We start from the raw sequence: 16,871 nt of genomic DNA on the forward strand, positions 1-16,871 counted from the left end.
ATGTCGGTCGGTCTTCCGGGCCCCGGGTAAGTTTTCACACGTGTGAAACCTTCATGGTTTCAGAATTCATCAAACAGGAAGTAATAACTCACCGTGATTGCGTTTTGTGGCGTCCTGTCGACAGTTTTACGAAAGCCTCTTTCAGTGGTCTATGGGGACGGCGACGGACGATATCTTTTGGTTAAGGCCCCCTTGAGTGGCCCCAGGGAGAAGGTGGCGGGAAAGACTGAGACTGAAAATGGCGGCACCCGATCAACGTTGCTCATACCTCCGTAATTTCTCCGCCTGCCGGGGCGGTGTGCGCGGAGGACTTGCAAAGAGCAATACTCGGTTTCCCAAGAGTTTTGGGGGTCCGCGGGTTTTCATTCAGGTCTTTCCGAAAACCAGAAGCGAGAGCAAGAGAGAAAGGACCGGAATCGCGTTCGACCGCCATAGTGCGAGCTTCGTGTCCGGCTAACTATACCAGTACCTACACAGCAGTAAAACCCACGTTACTTCCAAAGCCGGAGAGTTGATTGTCATCAGATAATCAAATTGTTTTGCAGGGTTGGCAGGTTATGTTTGAAAAAGCTCAGTTCAAGACAGCTGTAGAGATCGTGCAGCTACCTACAGAACCTACGAGAGTGGCTCAGAGTCAACGACCCTCCGGTACTTTTGGGTAAAACCGAGTCCATCCTGTTTGGAACCAGGAGGAAGCCGAAGGAACGAGTTGAAAGTCTTTTGTACCGGAGCCGGAACTGCACCCAGCTCCGCCAAGCGTCTCGTGTTTAGGAACGAGCCTGGACCAGTCCCTCTCCCGTGGATCTACTGAGCAAACTCGAGCTCCGGTTCCGCGGGACGAGGCTGTCCAGCTGTTCTGCCGAGAAAACCTCTCGTGCCCTCGTCGATGCGGTGTCGTTTCCCCTCATGCGCGTTTGTCCCCGGTTTTGACGGCGGGACTCGGGAGCAAAGTCCAGCTGATTCAGCGTGATATTATTCGGTGTTCACTGATCGGGTCCCCCCCCCTGACCCGCGTTGGGTCGGGATGGACTCAGAAGGGGCAGGACTGCTGCCAGTACCTGTGTTCTCGGACAACAGCGGTCCACACTCAGCGGAACTACAGAACCGGCGCGTAAAGTGCCAGATGTGGGAGTTTGCTCTCTTTTTTTATTCTTAACGTGCGGTGGCGTGTTTCTGGGGTTTTAGGATTTTAGCTGTTCTGTCGAATGTCTTTTTTTTTTTTGTCTCTTCGTCTTTTAGCATCTTGGGACCGTGTCGAAAAAAGCTGTTTTTCAGCTTTTAACGCGTCGTCCTTTAGATTTCTGTTTGTGTCTGATAATCCATAAGTTAAAAAAAAAAAGAAAAATCAAATGGATCGATCGATGGTAGAAAAGGCAGTAGCACCAATCGATGCCTGCTCGAGGGCTGGGTTAAAAGACTATCAGCTGGATCCCAGAGACCGTCCAGTTTCTGTCTCGACCTGCCACTCGACGGAGCCGCGCCGAGGCGGGAGGCGTGACGCGGCTGCAGATTAAAACACGTCCACGGGTTTGACGGCTAATTGATTTCCATACTGTCCCCTCTCCTGCCGGGACCGCAGCGGCAGCAGAGCCTCGGCGGGCTAAGCAGATTTGCGCGGATGGATTTAAGCCGTTGCCTTCTGACTCGTCCACTCTGCCAACTTGTCCCTTGAGGAGCAGGCTGGGAAGACGGCGGCGAAACCGATCCGCGTAATGCGGCAGCGGTTTGGCGGCGGATGCGAAAGAGAAAAAGCGCGTCGCGGGGCTGGAGACGGATCGAGCGGGACCCGGTCACCGCGAGAGCTGCGCGGCTTTGCGTTTGGAGAGCGGAGCGCGCGGGGCTCAGCGCCTCGGCGAAGCGTCCTCACCTGGAAGACTCTCGCGTGCTTCACCTGTAACGCCCCTGCTCACCTCAGGGCCGCCGGGTACGGCTCGTAGATGCCAAACTCCCCCGCGGAGACAGGGAGCCCGTCAGTCTCCGGCGCGCGGCGCAACACCGGCGACCATGTCGGACGCCGCAGATCTCAACGACACGCTGCCGGCCGCCGCCGTCACGCATCATAATTTCCCGGCGCTCGTTTTCGGGATTTTGCTGATTGTGATCATCACCGGGGGGAACGTGCTCGTGTGCCTGAGCGTGTACCTGGAGAAGGCTTTGAAAACCACAACGAACTACTTCATAGTCAGTTTGGCGTTTGCAGACCTGCTGCTGGCGGTGCTGGTTCTGCCGCTCTTCGTTTACGCAGAGGTAAGAGCCGACCTAAAGTAGCTTTGGATGGATTACTGAGACGGGCAGACGGGGTACAAACCCGGGGGCCAGAGGGCCCCGGTGGGTTCGTGGCTTTAGAGTGCGCCGTGGTCTGTGGCGTAAACGGAGTGTGAGCGGGGGTCTGGGCGGCCTCCCCTCGTCTCCGGAGGGAAGGAAAACTCATGTCCGGCTGCAGCGTTTTCAAAGATGCACAGAACTAAAGACGTGCAAAATGACAAAACGAATGCAAAGAGATGCAACATGAGTAGAGAACGACTGCGCCGTCTCCTCCAGTCTGTGCGTCCTGCTCCCATGTAGGAGCGGCGGGGGGCCCCATTCATGTCCGTGCCCCGGGGCCCGTTGTCTTACAATCCATCCATGACAGTAGCCTTTATTAGACCTGACACCTGCTGATACGCCACAGTGCAGATAGAGCAGTTCATGGGGGGGGGGGTTGCTGGTCCATTCTCACGAGACCCAGCTAAGTGCACATGTTTAAGGCATCTTGGGTAAAATGAGGAGCAGGATCAACGTTTGGACTAATCTGCTCAGAGGCCGGGGGCCACTTGAACCCAGCAGAAACAGTCCCAAAACAGAAGAAGGACCATGCAGTACTGAGGCCTGCAGTCTCTCTCACCTCTGTGGTCAGGATTAATGAATGGGGGGGGGGGTGATACTGGTTGTTAGGAGAGGTATGATCCACAAACCACAATATTTCCAGGCAATAAAATGGTCCAAGGGGTGTAATCTAGCCCTTATCAAATCAAATGAAAGCCTCCTGCCTGCCTGCCTGCCTGAATATCTCCGAGGCTCAGAGAGGCCCTGCTGAGGCTTCGCCTCAAGTCCTCCTTAATTAGCTGCCCTTGTGATCTTGTTACCTGTGCCAGTGGTTGCAGCCAGTTAATCTGCTGAGTGTCACACTGGCGGTTTGTCCGCATTTCACTCGCTGGATTAGAAAAGTCAGTCCGAGAGTTCAAACCTCTCCGCGTTCTCCCGAAGAAAAGACAGAGCTGGGTTTTAAAGGAGGAATGTTTGTCTCAACGGGGAGCCGCGGTGGTGCAAGCTCCAGAGGATTACAGATATTTACACTCCACTTTGGGGCAGCTAATGAGGTGGTGTTTGTGTGTTTCTTTTCTCTGTGTGTGTGTGTGTGTGTGTGTGCGTGTGTGTGTGTGTGTGTGTGCGCAGTTTCAGGGTGGAGTTTGGTCCTTGAACATGCTGATGTGCGATGGCCTGATGACCATGGATGTGATGCTGTGCACCGCATCCATATTCAACCTCTGCGCCATCAGCGTAGACAGGTATGTGTGTGTGTGTGTGCGTGCGTGTTTGTCTGATCAAGGTTTGCATGAAAATATAAATCATCCCTCTGCTCCCACACGAGGGGGAATTTCAGGTTGCTCTTACCGGTGGAGGAGAGGGACAAGGAAGACGGGAGGTGGGAAGGGAGGAAGTTTAAGAAAAAGACTCAAACCTGATCCTAAAATGAACCAGACAGTTGATGCTGAGGTAAATCGTTCTACTGTGAACCCAACCTTTAAATCTAAAACCCCATGTAGGACGGACATGGTGACCTGTTCACGGCATTTACTACGTTAGAGCAAACAGGTTTACTTCTCCTCTTCTCCTGCCCTGAACAGGTGTTTGTTAACCCAAAACTAACTCAGGGCAAAGGCGGCACTAAACACACCAAAGCTTTTTTTTAAACCACTTGATTTCCATCCTTTTCATTCATTTGTGTGACGCAAACACATTGTTGCACCATCTCTTAGCAAGAGAAAAATAAAAAATAAAACAATGCTCCAAGCTGGTGTTTATACAAGCTGAGTAACAGATGAGGAGACATGCAGAGCAGAGCAGCCCTTTAACTGTGTCTCAGACGGAGCAGCGGGGGGAAGATTCATGCAAACTCAACATCTTTGGTTCGACTTTTAAAATTTCTCACACCACTCCACTATTTTGTTTTGTTTTTTTTGATAGACTTAGACTCAAAATCCCATAATTGTTTGAAATTTTTTGATGCTAGCGCCGATAAAATATCTGAATATCTGAGTTTTGGTCACTAAACAGTACTTTTACTTACTTTGAGGAATATAAACATAATCATATCACACATAACACAGAATACACCTTTTTCATTGAACGACAGAGGTCAACGTTCTCACATGCTCTCACGGTTCTCACCGCTTTGATTCCCTTTCTTCGCTCTCGTCAGCCTCGTCCGCTTCCAGCAAGCAAACAGTCAGAGAGCAGCCGGTGAACATGGGGGAGCGTTCAGCGGCCAAAGAGCCCGATGCTTCCCTCGGGAGCTGCGCGAGACCAAAAGCCAGATTTGAAAGGGTGAACGCTGGAATATAATTCCTCAGGTCGACAGAAATGTGACTTTGAATGAGCCACTTGCAAACATGTTCGCCATATAAACTTTTCCAAAGTGACAGTTTGTCAGTGTTGTGTTTACAGCTTGTTCCGAATTCTGAAGTGACCAAAAAAAATAAAATGAAGGAAATAAAATAAAAGGTTAAAATTTTGTCTAAACACAAGCAGCTGTACAAGAATTTTGCATAAACAGTTTAGATATTTTTAAAAATCTGAATTAAATCAGGAAATGTCTGATTGAACATTGACCATTGACTATGGAGCTGATGATCAAAAACTGGAAAGGAAGTTTCATTGTGATGTGTTTAGGTTTGCCAGCTTCGTTAAGGCGAGGCGGGTCGTTCAGCTAGTGGTATACTGATTTATCTGCACTACTACGTTATATATGCTTTTGTCAGCAATTCACGAATTCCGTCGTAGACAGTGGTGGTCTGAAGATTTGACAGTGCTTCTCTGTATTTGGACTTCCTCTCCTGTTTGTAAATGTAGATGCAGCCCTCTGGTCCTGGCTTGTACGAATTTGTGCCGTCCGTAAGCGGGCGTGGGCCGGGCACAGTTGCATAGGGCAGTGACACAGTAATAAAAAAAGACATTCTTGCATTCTTTCATCCTTTCAGGCAGGACGCTCGATGCTCTGTGCCACTGACGCATTTCAAATGTACCGAGGCTTGATACCCAACCGTAGTTTTAAAATAATCCCATACCAGAACAATCAAGGAAAATTTAAAATCATGCATTTTGTTGATTCTTCTGTCATTAAAAGTAAAACCCATGGAAAATACAGTAGGTACGCTAAGCTAGTTGGTTGGTTATAGACATAAAACTAAAAAAAAATTTAAATAAATTATTCCACATTATTTCTACATCTGATGCTGCAAGAGCAACAAAAACTCAGTGTTAATGGAAAATAATGGGCTCGTAACAGAACACCTCTGCATGAAAAACAGACGATTTACATTTCAAACATGAAGAACCTGTACAAAGTAAAAATGAACAACGACTGGAACCCTCTTTCTGTCTGGAGTGGCAGCGCGACGCCCTCGCGTAATTTGTTTTTCATCTTCATTTCCGTATTTCCTTCAACTGCTCAGCGAAACAGGAACGACCTGGCACGGATGGAGCGGAGCCAAAACATCGTTCGGAGAGAGCCGTCCTCTCGTTTGGACTTCTTTAGCATCCAGTGGAGCTCATTAGACACACTTTTAACAGTAACTCTTACAATTACAGAGATGATTCACAGCCGTAACATAGATTTAGTGACAAAATAGATTAATTAAAAACACTGGTAAATACCAAGTAGGTGAAAAAATAAGAAAGGAGTAGTCGCTATCATCAGATACTAAGAAGTAAATAATACTGTATGTTTTGCTGCACTCCGGTAGACATGTCCTTCAAAGCCTTTACCCGTCTTTTGTTTTGCAGGTTCATCGCAGTGTCTATACCCCTGAATTATAACCGTAAGCAAGTGGACCATCGTCAGCTCATCCTGCTGTCGGCCACCTGGCTGCTGGCCCTGGCCGTGGCCTCGCCCGTCATCTTTGGCATCAACAACGTGCCTAACCGCGACCCCAGCGAGTGCAAACTGGAGGACAACAACTACGTGGTATATTCCTCCGTCTGCTCCTTCTTCATCCCCTGCCCCATCATGGTCCTGCTCTACTTCGGTGTTTTCCGCGGGCTGCGGCGCTGGGAGGAGACTCGCAAAGCCAAACTGCGCAGCAGCATCGAGGCCTGCAGGAAGCTGCAGCACGCCGCCGTCGCCACCGCCCTCCCTACGCTGACGGGCACCATCCCCGGCCCCCTGCCCATGCCCCTGCCCAGGATCATCGAGAGGGACTTGGCCCAGTCTCGGCTGGACGATACAGACGAATACATTCAGCAGGAGATTCCTTATCCTCGGCAGTACAGAGAGAACTCGGTGCCCACGGTGACGTTCAACCAAAAGCAGCAGAAGAAGAACAGAGCCAAGATCAACAGCAGGGAGAGGAAAGCTATGAGGGTGCTGCCTGTCGTAGTAGGTGAGTGGACCATAACCATAGTTAAAAGGACCACAACTGTCACGTCGCTCGGTGGCAGTGTCACATTTCACATGTGACTGTTGCTCACAATTTGTGAGTCGTACAGGGACACACACACATGCTCGCGTGTGGGTCTGCACTCGTGGTGTTTGTTTTGATGAGGAAACGTCAGAAAAGGAGCGAGGAGAAGACGAATTTGGTGAAAATGACCTCCCGTCCGCAAAATGGTTCCGCAGTCTGTTTGCACAGTTTCCAGTTATGAGTGTCACCTCAGCCGGATCCGGTCTGGATCCATTAATGAAGGGGGTTATTATTACACTTCCATAGATTCCGGGACTTGTACGACACAGATTTAAAAAATCAAATGTAAAGGAGCAGAGCCTGAGGTGTCCTGACTCTTAGTCTCCAAGCTCCAAAAACACAAAACAATGCAACTCAGTCGCATTTGAAATTAATTAAATATCCCAAACCCAACAAATCTCCTCCAGCGCCACAAACGACTTCGTACGACTGATCTGACAGGCTGAGTAGGTCTCCTCATGGCAAGCAAATGGACAACCCACGTGAGAAAGCGTTGAAGTATAACAGGACAAATGAATACATGTAAATGTGAATTAACTATAAAACACAGCTCATCTCGAAATAAAATAACAAAATTAAATAAAATACAAAAACTGACCAGTCAAAGTGCTGCTGTGACCCTGCACCCGCCACAGGTCGCCGTTTGTTTTATTTCATGAAAATCAGCTCTGACAACCTTCGAAATTACCTTGTAACATTAAATAATTGTTATCCTCTATGTCAAAGTCTCATTAATGACATTTTGTATTTTTCCTGATTGTCCCATTCTTCGCAGTAGCCTCATTTCTACATTTTGTGCGTCATGAGACTGCACCCTGATACTGGTTGACTGTGTGGTTATTAGCAGGATAACTCTCACGTCTGTTCGCGGATTTAAACCAAATTTGCTGGGAAGTGGAAAGTCACGCTGTGGATCAAGGAACCAGTGATTCTTTTCGTTTTTTCTTTTTTCTTTGAAAGGACCTAACACTGTAAGTTAGGGCACGGTTGTTCATTTTCCTACCGTTTCCTCAGGACCTCGTGCACTTACTTGAAAGAGAAAGTTCGGGCGAAGGCATGCCCTGACTGTGTTTTACTATGATCATGATATGAGCAACTGGACGCATTCCTGGATCAAAACGGAGATTTTTGAAACATTTTTATCGTAAGACATTTAGAGGATTGTGCAGCCTTGGCAGAAGTATGAGCTCTCTAATATTCCAAGATTTTTTTGGCAAGAAGCCCGGAAAGTTATCAATATGTCCCATCGCCACAAAGGACAAAATAACCGAAGACCAACATGTGATGGGAGCTTCATACTTTAACAAGAGATGATCTGACTGTCATTTGAAGCTTCTTACTGCATTTATTTATTCGCATTTTAATGATTACCTGGGGTGTTCAGACCAAAAACAAGCCAGGTGTTAAAAAAACGCAATGGGCTGTGTTGGCGGGGACGTGTTTTCCAGGAACGGGCGAGACAGGAAATACGATCCAGGGAGGCCACTCGGAGCGATGGATGCCAAAAGCAGAGGACATCAACGCAGGGCCATCGGCAAAAGAGTTGAACCAGTGCAGCAATGCGGCGTCCTGCAGCGAGGTGGTGTGTTGGCCAATCAAATATGTGCAAGCGCCTGGGCGATTATTTTGCGGCAATAGCGCTGTATTTCCGCTACTGACCCCAAGCTTGCTGCGACAAACGATAAAACGGGTGTGGCTGTGATAGCTTTCCAGAGATGCTAAAACCACTCCCTACTATAAACTGATGAGCCTCAAAGTTACAGTCAGACAGGAATGAGAGAGTCCTTATCTCCAGTAATGTGACTTATTTCCGAATGAAACGGAACACGCGGGCACGTTTTGTCATGAGACAGATTGTAATCAAATATTGAGAATTCATTGGATTGCTCAAAAGTAAACATGGCTTATCAAATACACAGCGATGTGGAGCTGGAGGGAGTTATGGAGTCGTTGACAACTGTTCCCCATTGCCCACGTCTCCCTCACTTGGGTTGTTAGATCAGGAAGATGGGGGAGAGATGAATAAATTAAGACATAATCACGCTCTTTTGGAAACGTAAATAAAGTTTTTGCCAACTGAATTCCAAACAAACAGCTCCTGCTGCGACGCTGATCAGCTAGCTCTCCAGTGCGGCCCTATATGACGGGTGAGACTAGCTAGTCGCCCCAAATCACATTTGACTTGTATAAATTTGGGAAACCACGAGTTCAAGCTGAGTCATATAAATATATATAAAATATCACAAAATATTACAATATTCAATATAAAATATTTCCAAGGAAGAGAAAAGAGACTTTGCTATAAAAAAAACCAAAAAATGACATATTTGTAGCATACACCGATCAGGTACACCGTACATGTGTGTGTGTATATATATACACACACACACACACACACACACATATACATACACGCGCACACACACACACATATATACACACACACACACACACACACACACACACACACACACATATACATATATATTATATATTTATAGTGGGGTCCAAAAGTCTGAGACTACATTGAAAATCTCCAACATTTTCACGTAAACCTGGAAATCAGAAAGTTTCAGGATTCAGAAACATTTGAAAACACGATAGGTTGTGTCACGTAAACTGAAAAAGACGTTTTTGAGATTCTGCACTATTTCTAGGTCAGGAATAAAATTTAAGCAAATTTGGAGCATTGACAAACTTCACACCTTTGTACGAAAGGTCAGATTCCCTTTATTCGTATCCCTTCCATCGAAGCATGCGTTCAGACGACGCTCAGGTGGATTTGATCTACTCATCAGAGGCTCGTTCATGTGACTCAACTTGCAGCCAGTGATCACCTGTTATAAATAAGGCTGTGCCTCAAGTTTCCGGCAGATCGTGGCTTAATAAGCAGCATTGCGATAGTGGAAATAAAACGGCATCAGAACTAAGTGAAAGTGTTAGAATTCAAACTCCAAGCAAAGAGGGGCCTTCTCAGCATCAAATCATGGCTAGACTGCAGGTTTCTGAAGGGGCCCGTGCTTGGAACTCTGAAGCGCTTTGCAGAAACTGGATCAGTCGTGTCCAAAGCACGATCAGGCACGCCACCATCAGAAGATCAATACACCACGCTTAGTTCCCCCGAGAGATAGAAAAGCAACTTCATCACAGATACAGAATTTGCTAAATAAAGAACACAAGACTCTAATCAGCAAAAGTACTGTCAAAAGAAGGCCGTCTTGTAGTGGTCCCAGGGGACGAGTAGCAGCTTCTAAACCACTTTTTAGGAGGAGAAACAAGGCCAAACGCTCGGAGTTGGCTAAGAAACACCAGCATTTCCCAGTGGATGCCCGGAAAAAAAGTCAGATTTACTGATGAATCCAAGTTTGAGATTTATGGTCGAAACAGAAGGGTGTACGCCCTCTGCATTGGCAACCCCGCTACGTCGTCATTGAAATGAAAGAGGGGGCTGCGATCTTTCACCGGAGATTAAGGTCGGTCTGAACGGTTACTTCATCAGTCCAAAATGTTTCATTTCACTATCTGAAAGTGGTTGCGGTGGGACGTCAGGCAGGTTGAGTGGCTCTTGTTCTCTAGAGCTTCGTTAGTTCTATAAATTGATTTCAAAGACGCAGACAAACTAGTGAAGTGATTCTCTCTGTTGGTTGCCCTTTAAATATCCATAAGAAAACAGCACAGTTGCCATTCAGAGAGCAACAATTGACGCATTTAAGGATTTTGGCGTTTGTTTACTTGTAGAAGACGTTGCCCCCTCTTCATAGAAGTTTTTTCAAGTGAAAATGTTGTCCCTCTGCTGTCGAGGAGCCCGGTGCCAAAGAGTCCAAAGCTGAGGCACGTTTTAATTTGGCCACTTTTGTATTTCAGTTATCTGTTTATTCGCTGAAGCAGGAAATGGTGGTAAAATTGCTCCTGACAGGAGGTGAGGTGTTTTGGTGCCGAACAGTTCCATGTGGTAATTACTACCCCGTTAAGAATCGACACTGTAGCAACTGTAAGCAATTGCACCAAAGGCGCCTGTGTGTGGTTCCCATTAATCAAACAGGATCGGACAGTAAATTATAAACACACTTCCCCTACTCACATTTTCAGTCCCAACAGCATCTCTGCACTTCATCTTATTCTCAGAAGTTTTGCACATTTTGGAAGTTAAAATGGAATTTTCTTCTCCCTATTGTTTTTGTTGCAGTTTACTATTATTATTATTATTATTTTTCTGCCGAATTAGCTCAACTTGCCGTGAGCTGGAACGAGCCAGAAACGTGAAACTCGGCCCAATAACTGGAAATGATAAGAAATTGCTTTTCCAAGAAATATGATCAGCCAGAGGGTGGCGCTGTAATTAAGGTCCAAAAAAGCAATTTTGGAAAGTTGTAAGTCTGATTGGCTTGAAATTGGAAACATAAGTCCCAATCAATGCGCTCTACAAGAAAGCCTCTTCGACCAAAAGTCCGCCATGATGGATTTTCCACCATTTTGAATTTTTTGAAAACCACATTTTTGACATATCCTGAACCGTAGGTCCAACTGATACCAAGCTGTCTGTAGATCATCATTGGACCAAGCTTATCAAAAGTCGCATAAAGCTTGTTGATATCTTATTATTTCGTTTTCAAGATGTTGATCAATGAACTTGACAAGGGGCGGGGCTTAGAAGGAAAATGGACGAAAATCATGAACAATCTGTCCAATCCTCATAAATCTGGTCACATATCATCAGGCCGTGTTTGGGAAGAGGTCTGCCAAAGCATTTTGAGCCCGACCCACTAATATCAAAGATGCGTACCTCAAAACCCTGCACTATCTCCTGGACATACACACCGAGTTTTGTTCAAATCCAACGAAGGGGGGACAAACTGCGGACCTTTATGTGCGCAGTTATTGAAAATGCTGCAGGCTTTGTGATGGTTAAACAAGTGTGTGATTGGTGCCACTCCTTCTTTAAACCAAATTAAAATGGCTCAACTTACTTTGCTCGGCTTTGTGCAGCCTGAAACCGCGCGTGGCGATATTTAGCTTTTTGCACGTGTGTTTACAGTTTAAAATTACTGTTGGTGTTGCAGCTCTGGGAGTCGTGAGGCTGCTGACATTCAGGCACTTCACTGTCAGTGCCGGGGATAAAAGCGTCACTGGCCGTCTCTCAACAAGCAGCGCCATTATAGCTTAAAGCCTTCAATCCAATTATTATGCAACACATGATCTTACAGTCACACCGTCTCTCCTGTACACAGGCCGGAGCACAGACTGAGATCTGCTCTCATTTGTTTACTGCTTCGGCAAACGGTCCAGCAGAGACGACTCAGTTTTACTCTGTAATTTATGTCCAATACATAAAAGCAGAATTTACACAAACGCTACGCTTTACGTCCACATCTTCCTGCAAAGTGCAGTGCTCAGCAGATTTTAGTTAGTGACTTATGACGTTACGTAGTCGTATAAGACCGTAAAACCATTCAGACTTATTAATGGCTATAGATTTTACATAATCTGATGTAAGAGCTGTCATTTGACACGACATTAAAAAAAAAAAAAGTTGAATCTTCAGGCAACACTTAAAATGAAATAACTTACTGTATAACTGCTATATAACAGCTCAAGTATGATACTGTGTGTATATGTTTGCGTTGGAAGCAAGCTGGTAGACAGAAGTAACAGTAGTAATTTACATCTAGGAGAAATCGAATAACAATTTTAGGCTTTTGAGGCCACCAGCTATATCCACTTTTGAGTTCAAAAAAATGCTCGAGGCTCATTATTTTGGTTTTTACAGTCCGCGACTTCTCTGTTCTGGTTCAGCCTCACCGCATCTCATAGCGTCGTTTTCGACCGCAGCCGGCAGCTGTTTTCAGAGGAACAGCTGTAAATAATCACTACCTGCTGAGCAGTAAACAGCAGACGGAGACAGTCAGAGACCAGCTGGTGGACACAGTGGAGCATTTAGCAGCTATAGATCCAGATGCTTCCCTCAGGAGCTGGTGGAGACCAAAACCAGAGCTAAAAGGGGGGGGGGGGTACCGGACTGGACATTCGCTTTAACAACCTGCTAAAGTGATTATGTGAATGTTGTATTTACAGCTTGTTTCAGCTGACCCCCCAAAAAACAACAACTGTTTCAACATAATAACCAACATATTTAAGGATAAGGATCTTCACACAGATAACAATAATAATGAGTGAAAAAACTTTCCGGAGAGAATCAAGTGTACCGTTAATGTACCTCCTCGCAGAATTAAATGAATAAAAAATAATTCCTTTATGCCCAAAAATACTTGTTCAGAACTACATTTACAGAACAGATCCCTGACGTGGATCCCTACATTTAATACAGTATTATCAGAGCTGGCCTGAATGCATCTTATGAATGAGAAGCGTGCATGTGTCCTGCTGACAGTAGATATGTGGCGTATTATGCAAAGTCTTTTAATCTCCTGGAAAGAAGGACATAAATCCCATCCATCAACCTCTCAACACAAAGCTAATGAAACACTCGGATCTGCTTTTTCACCAACGCGAGACGTCACCTGAGACAAATGGCCTCAGCCGGATTCAGTGACAGTTATTCACAGTCCTCGTCGATCAGGTAAACTAAACTTATTAAGGTGAGTAATTTTCCAGCTCAGAAAGCTCACCAGTGTTTGTTCTCGAAGGTGAATTATGTTTTCACACTGAGGTCTCTAAACCGGCAAGAGAGAGGCAGATTCCACTTCCACTCTCTGTCCGTGTGTTGTCAGTTGATATGTAAAGTTCACAGAGGTCGTTTTTCCGCTTCGGTGTATTTATTCCTCTTTGCTAACTCTGGCACTGAAATGAATGATTTTCTTTTGGGGGGGGGGGGGTAAAGAAATCCAAAATTTAACACCACAGAGCGGCAACGTCTCGAGTTAAAATTGTGAGACAGCACGGTCATACATTTCTGCTTTGTCTCTAATGAACTCAGTCTGGTCACGAATCATTTAGAGTCACACCGTCAAGTCACACTGAAACACATCCTCTTGGTTCCTTAATTTGACATATTTCCCGACGAAGCCGGCTGCTGAGGCGAGAAAAAACACACGGGCAGATCACAGAAAAGTAGAAATGAATGCCAGATCGGTTAGGGGGAGGGAGGGGGCTGTTCAAATATAGCCGATGTGACGGTTTTACGGGTCGGAGATTTTACTTTTCCGCCGACACTCGCAGCACGAAGTCAACAGCCGAGTTGTATTCCCATGTCCAGCATGACACTTATTTTGCGGAGCAGAGTTTTGTGCCTAATCCTTTTTTTTTCTTTTGGAGACTTGTACATTTGAGATTTGAGCACCTGCACGCCTTGTGATGAAAACTTTAGACACATTTTTATTTACAACTTCTGAAAGGAAAAGTTTTTCGCACTTGGAGTGATCGTCACGTTGACAGAAAAAAAGAAAAAAGAAAAGAAAAAAAAACACAGGTGCCTTTTAAGTTTATTTATGGAGTGTTAATTAGGAGTGTAATCATACACAGTTTGGTGGTGATAGATGGCACGGGGCTCACAGCTCAACACACACAGAAAGTTTGGGTTCAAACAAACTTTGACAGCAGTAAATTCCTCGCTGGATTTTCCATTTGATATAAACGCTCAAATAAGTTTAACCATTTCCACGATTTTTAGTTTTTCCTCACAGTTTTTGGTTTTGAATGCTCACATCTGGTCCTTGTCTACATGCAACTAAAATAAAAAATAAGCGAATGAATAATTAACATGAACTTGGTGGCTGAACATTTTCCAAACACAAAAGCCACGAAGCCAAAAAAAGTTTTTTGGGGTTTTTTTTTTAAATATGTGTAGGAATTTTCCGCTGCTCTTACTTTATTACCTGCCCTTCATAATTCTTGATTTTGATAAGTGGTATATAAATATCACTTTGTCATGTCACTTTGTTTTAAAAACAAGGTCTGGTTCAGAAATGGCGTCATGGTGAGGTAATGATTTAAAGATGTGCACAGATGAAACATGACGACTGTTTTCCCTCCATGTGTTTTCACGCAGGTTGCTTCTTGTTCTGCTGGACGCCATTCTTCGTGGTGCACACGACACGAGCCGTGTGCTTAACCTGCGACATCCCTCCCGCTCTGACGAGCACCGTCACCTGGCTGGGCTACGTCAACAGCGCCCTCAACCCCATCATCTACACCATCTTCAACACCGAGTTCAAGAAGTTCTTCAAGAAGTGTTTCCGCAGCTGCTGCTGACGGCAGGTTCCTCCTCCAGAGACACTGACCCAGCGAACTGAAGGAAGGAACTGGGAGATGATGAAGCTCAGACCTGCGAAAACACGCTGTCACACAGGAGCGTGCTTTGGTCGGACTAGCAGCAACCAACAGCTCTCGACTGGATAGTCTCTCGTACCTGGACTGCCAGGTGCAGACGGACACGCCGATCAGTGGGTGGAAGACGGCTGATAGTGTCAGTCTTTAACAATGTTTGAAAAAGCAGTTACTGGTGGTATCCGTTGCATTTCTGGGTCCATTTCCTTGTTTGGTGGTGAACTTCTTTGATTCCTGGGGATCGCAGCCCAAACAAAAGGATGATGTTTTGGCAGAAAGCTGCAGGAAGCAGCTGCACACTGTCGGCTGACACAGACTCCGCTGTCCGAAAGGAGGATATTGTGGCTTTCAGTTTGTCCGTACAGCACTTCTTTCTTTCTTTCCTTTCTTTTTCCAGAGCATACTGTATATCAGCCTTGGTTTGGGTTATGGTCTGCCAGTTCCAGTGAAGGATGTGGGATTTGCGCAGAGCATGAGAGGGAAGTCTGCCTGAGAGGATCAACTCAGGGCAAAGACGTCCCCAAGGATACAGAAAGACTGAATAAGCTTCAACAGACCAGAATGACAAGCAACTGAAAGCCTCATGACTAAAATAATCCCCTAAATCAGCCACTGATAAATACATACACATATAAGCTTGAAGGAAAAGTTCAACATTTTGGGAAATAAGACTTATACGCTCTCTCGCCCTGAGTTAGATTAGAAGATCAATACCACTCTTATGCCCGTATGGTGATTTTTGAAGCTACAGCCAGCAGCCGGTTAGCTTAGCTTAGCATAAAGACTGGAAAAAGAGGGAAACAGCAAACCTGGCTCTGTTTGAAGCAGGGCTGTGCCGGAATCTCAGCCAGTGTACGCAGCTTCTGGCCATGTTGCGTCGCTCCATCACGGCAGTCCGGGGCACCGCACGCCCGCCCTTTTCCCCAGCGCCGTCATCGTTGCGCGCCGGGTTTATTTTTTTGCCGGAGCAGCCTCACGTCTCTGAAGCCGTGCATGTAAAGGCCCGGGTTTACTGGCAATTGACTGAACATCCATTTTAATGACGCTTTTCATTTGTTTTCTTCTGACTTTGTCTTCGCGCGCACACAGGAAAACTTGTGTTTGTAGTTAGCGAGGGGGCCAGAGAGGGAGAAAAGCTGGGGCGGGAGGGCGACAGCCCGTTAAACTCTTATTCATTCCCCTCCTGCTCTCTGTGAGCAGCCTCTCTGCGTTTCAATGCGGCCAAATTCACTACATAGTTGCTCTTTTTTACATATTTTTCTCCCTCTGTTCTCAGGCGGCGAGTGTGGAATCAAAAATGCCATGCTGGGACCAGCAGTCATGACAAGTCTGCTGAGCTGCAGACACAATGCTTATTTTATGATCACGACGCCGTCAGACAACGTAAACAAAAACACAGGTTACCGACGACAGCTGTGCTATGTTGTCATTTCAGACGCGTGGTGAAAGTTAGAGGCAACAAAACGTCATATTCAAGCACAGCCACAAAGCGTCTGCTGCTGTCACATCTGAAGGAGCTGCGAACGTGCACTTATGCTCCCGTTACGCTAGTGGTCGGCCAATCTGACCACTAAGAGACGACTCTGTTTCAATTTGTCACGCGCTTCTGGTTTTGCCGGATCCGAGCACATCGCGGGACGTCTCTCGTGTCTGGCTGCCGCCAGCGCCGTCATCTGAAGAGCCAGTCGCACCGGTGTAGGAGGAGGATGTTCAGCCAATCTGTTCCCGTCACAGTCGACGGTTTTGTAGTTTCGTCACTTTGAGACAGAAGCCAGTTTGTAAAAGTCAACAGCCTGCCATTCCGTTATCGTGTGTTACAGAGGCACTTGGATTGGATCTCCATGACAAAAGACCACCTGCTCGCAG

The 16,871-nt window shown here is 46.2% G+C and overlaps 1 protein-coding gene across 1 annotated transcript; it reads left to right on the top strand.

Moving 5' to 3' along the window:
- The first annotated feature begins 2,004 nt into the window (after positions 1-2,004).
- drd4b (dopamine receptor D4b) lies at positions 2,005-15,651 on the top strand. Its single transcript, XM_040131646.1, has 4 exons — positions 2,005-2,247; positions 3,436-3,548; positions 6,046-6,641; positions 14,728-15,651. The coding sequence occupies exons 1-4, from the start codon at positions 2,005-2,007 to the stop codon at positions 14,928-14,930; spliced, it is 1,155 nt and encodes a 384-aa protein (XP_039987580.1). The 3' UTR covers positions 14,931-15,651.
- Positions 15,652-16,871: the final 1,220 nt, after the last annotated feature.

The sequence above is a fragment of the Xiphias gladius genome, chromosome 1 (genome assembly GCF_016859285.1).
Source record: "Xiphias gladius isolate SHS-SW01 ecotype Sanya breed wild chromosome 1, ASM1685928v1, whole genome shotgun sequence".
NCBI classification, from domain to species: Eukaryota; Metazoa; Chordata; class Actinopteri; order Istiophoriformes; family Xiphiidae; genus Xiphias; species Xiphias gladius.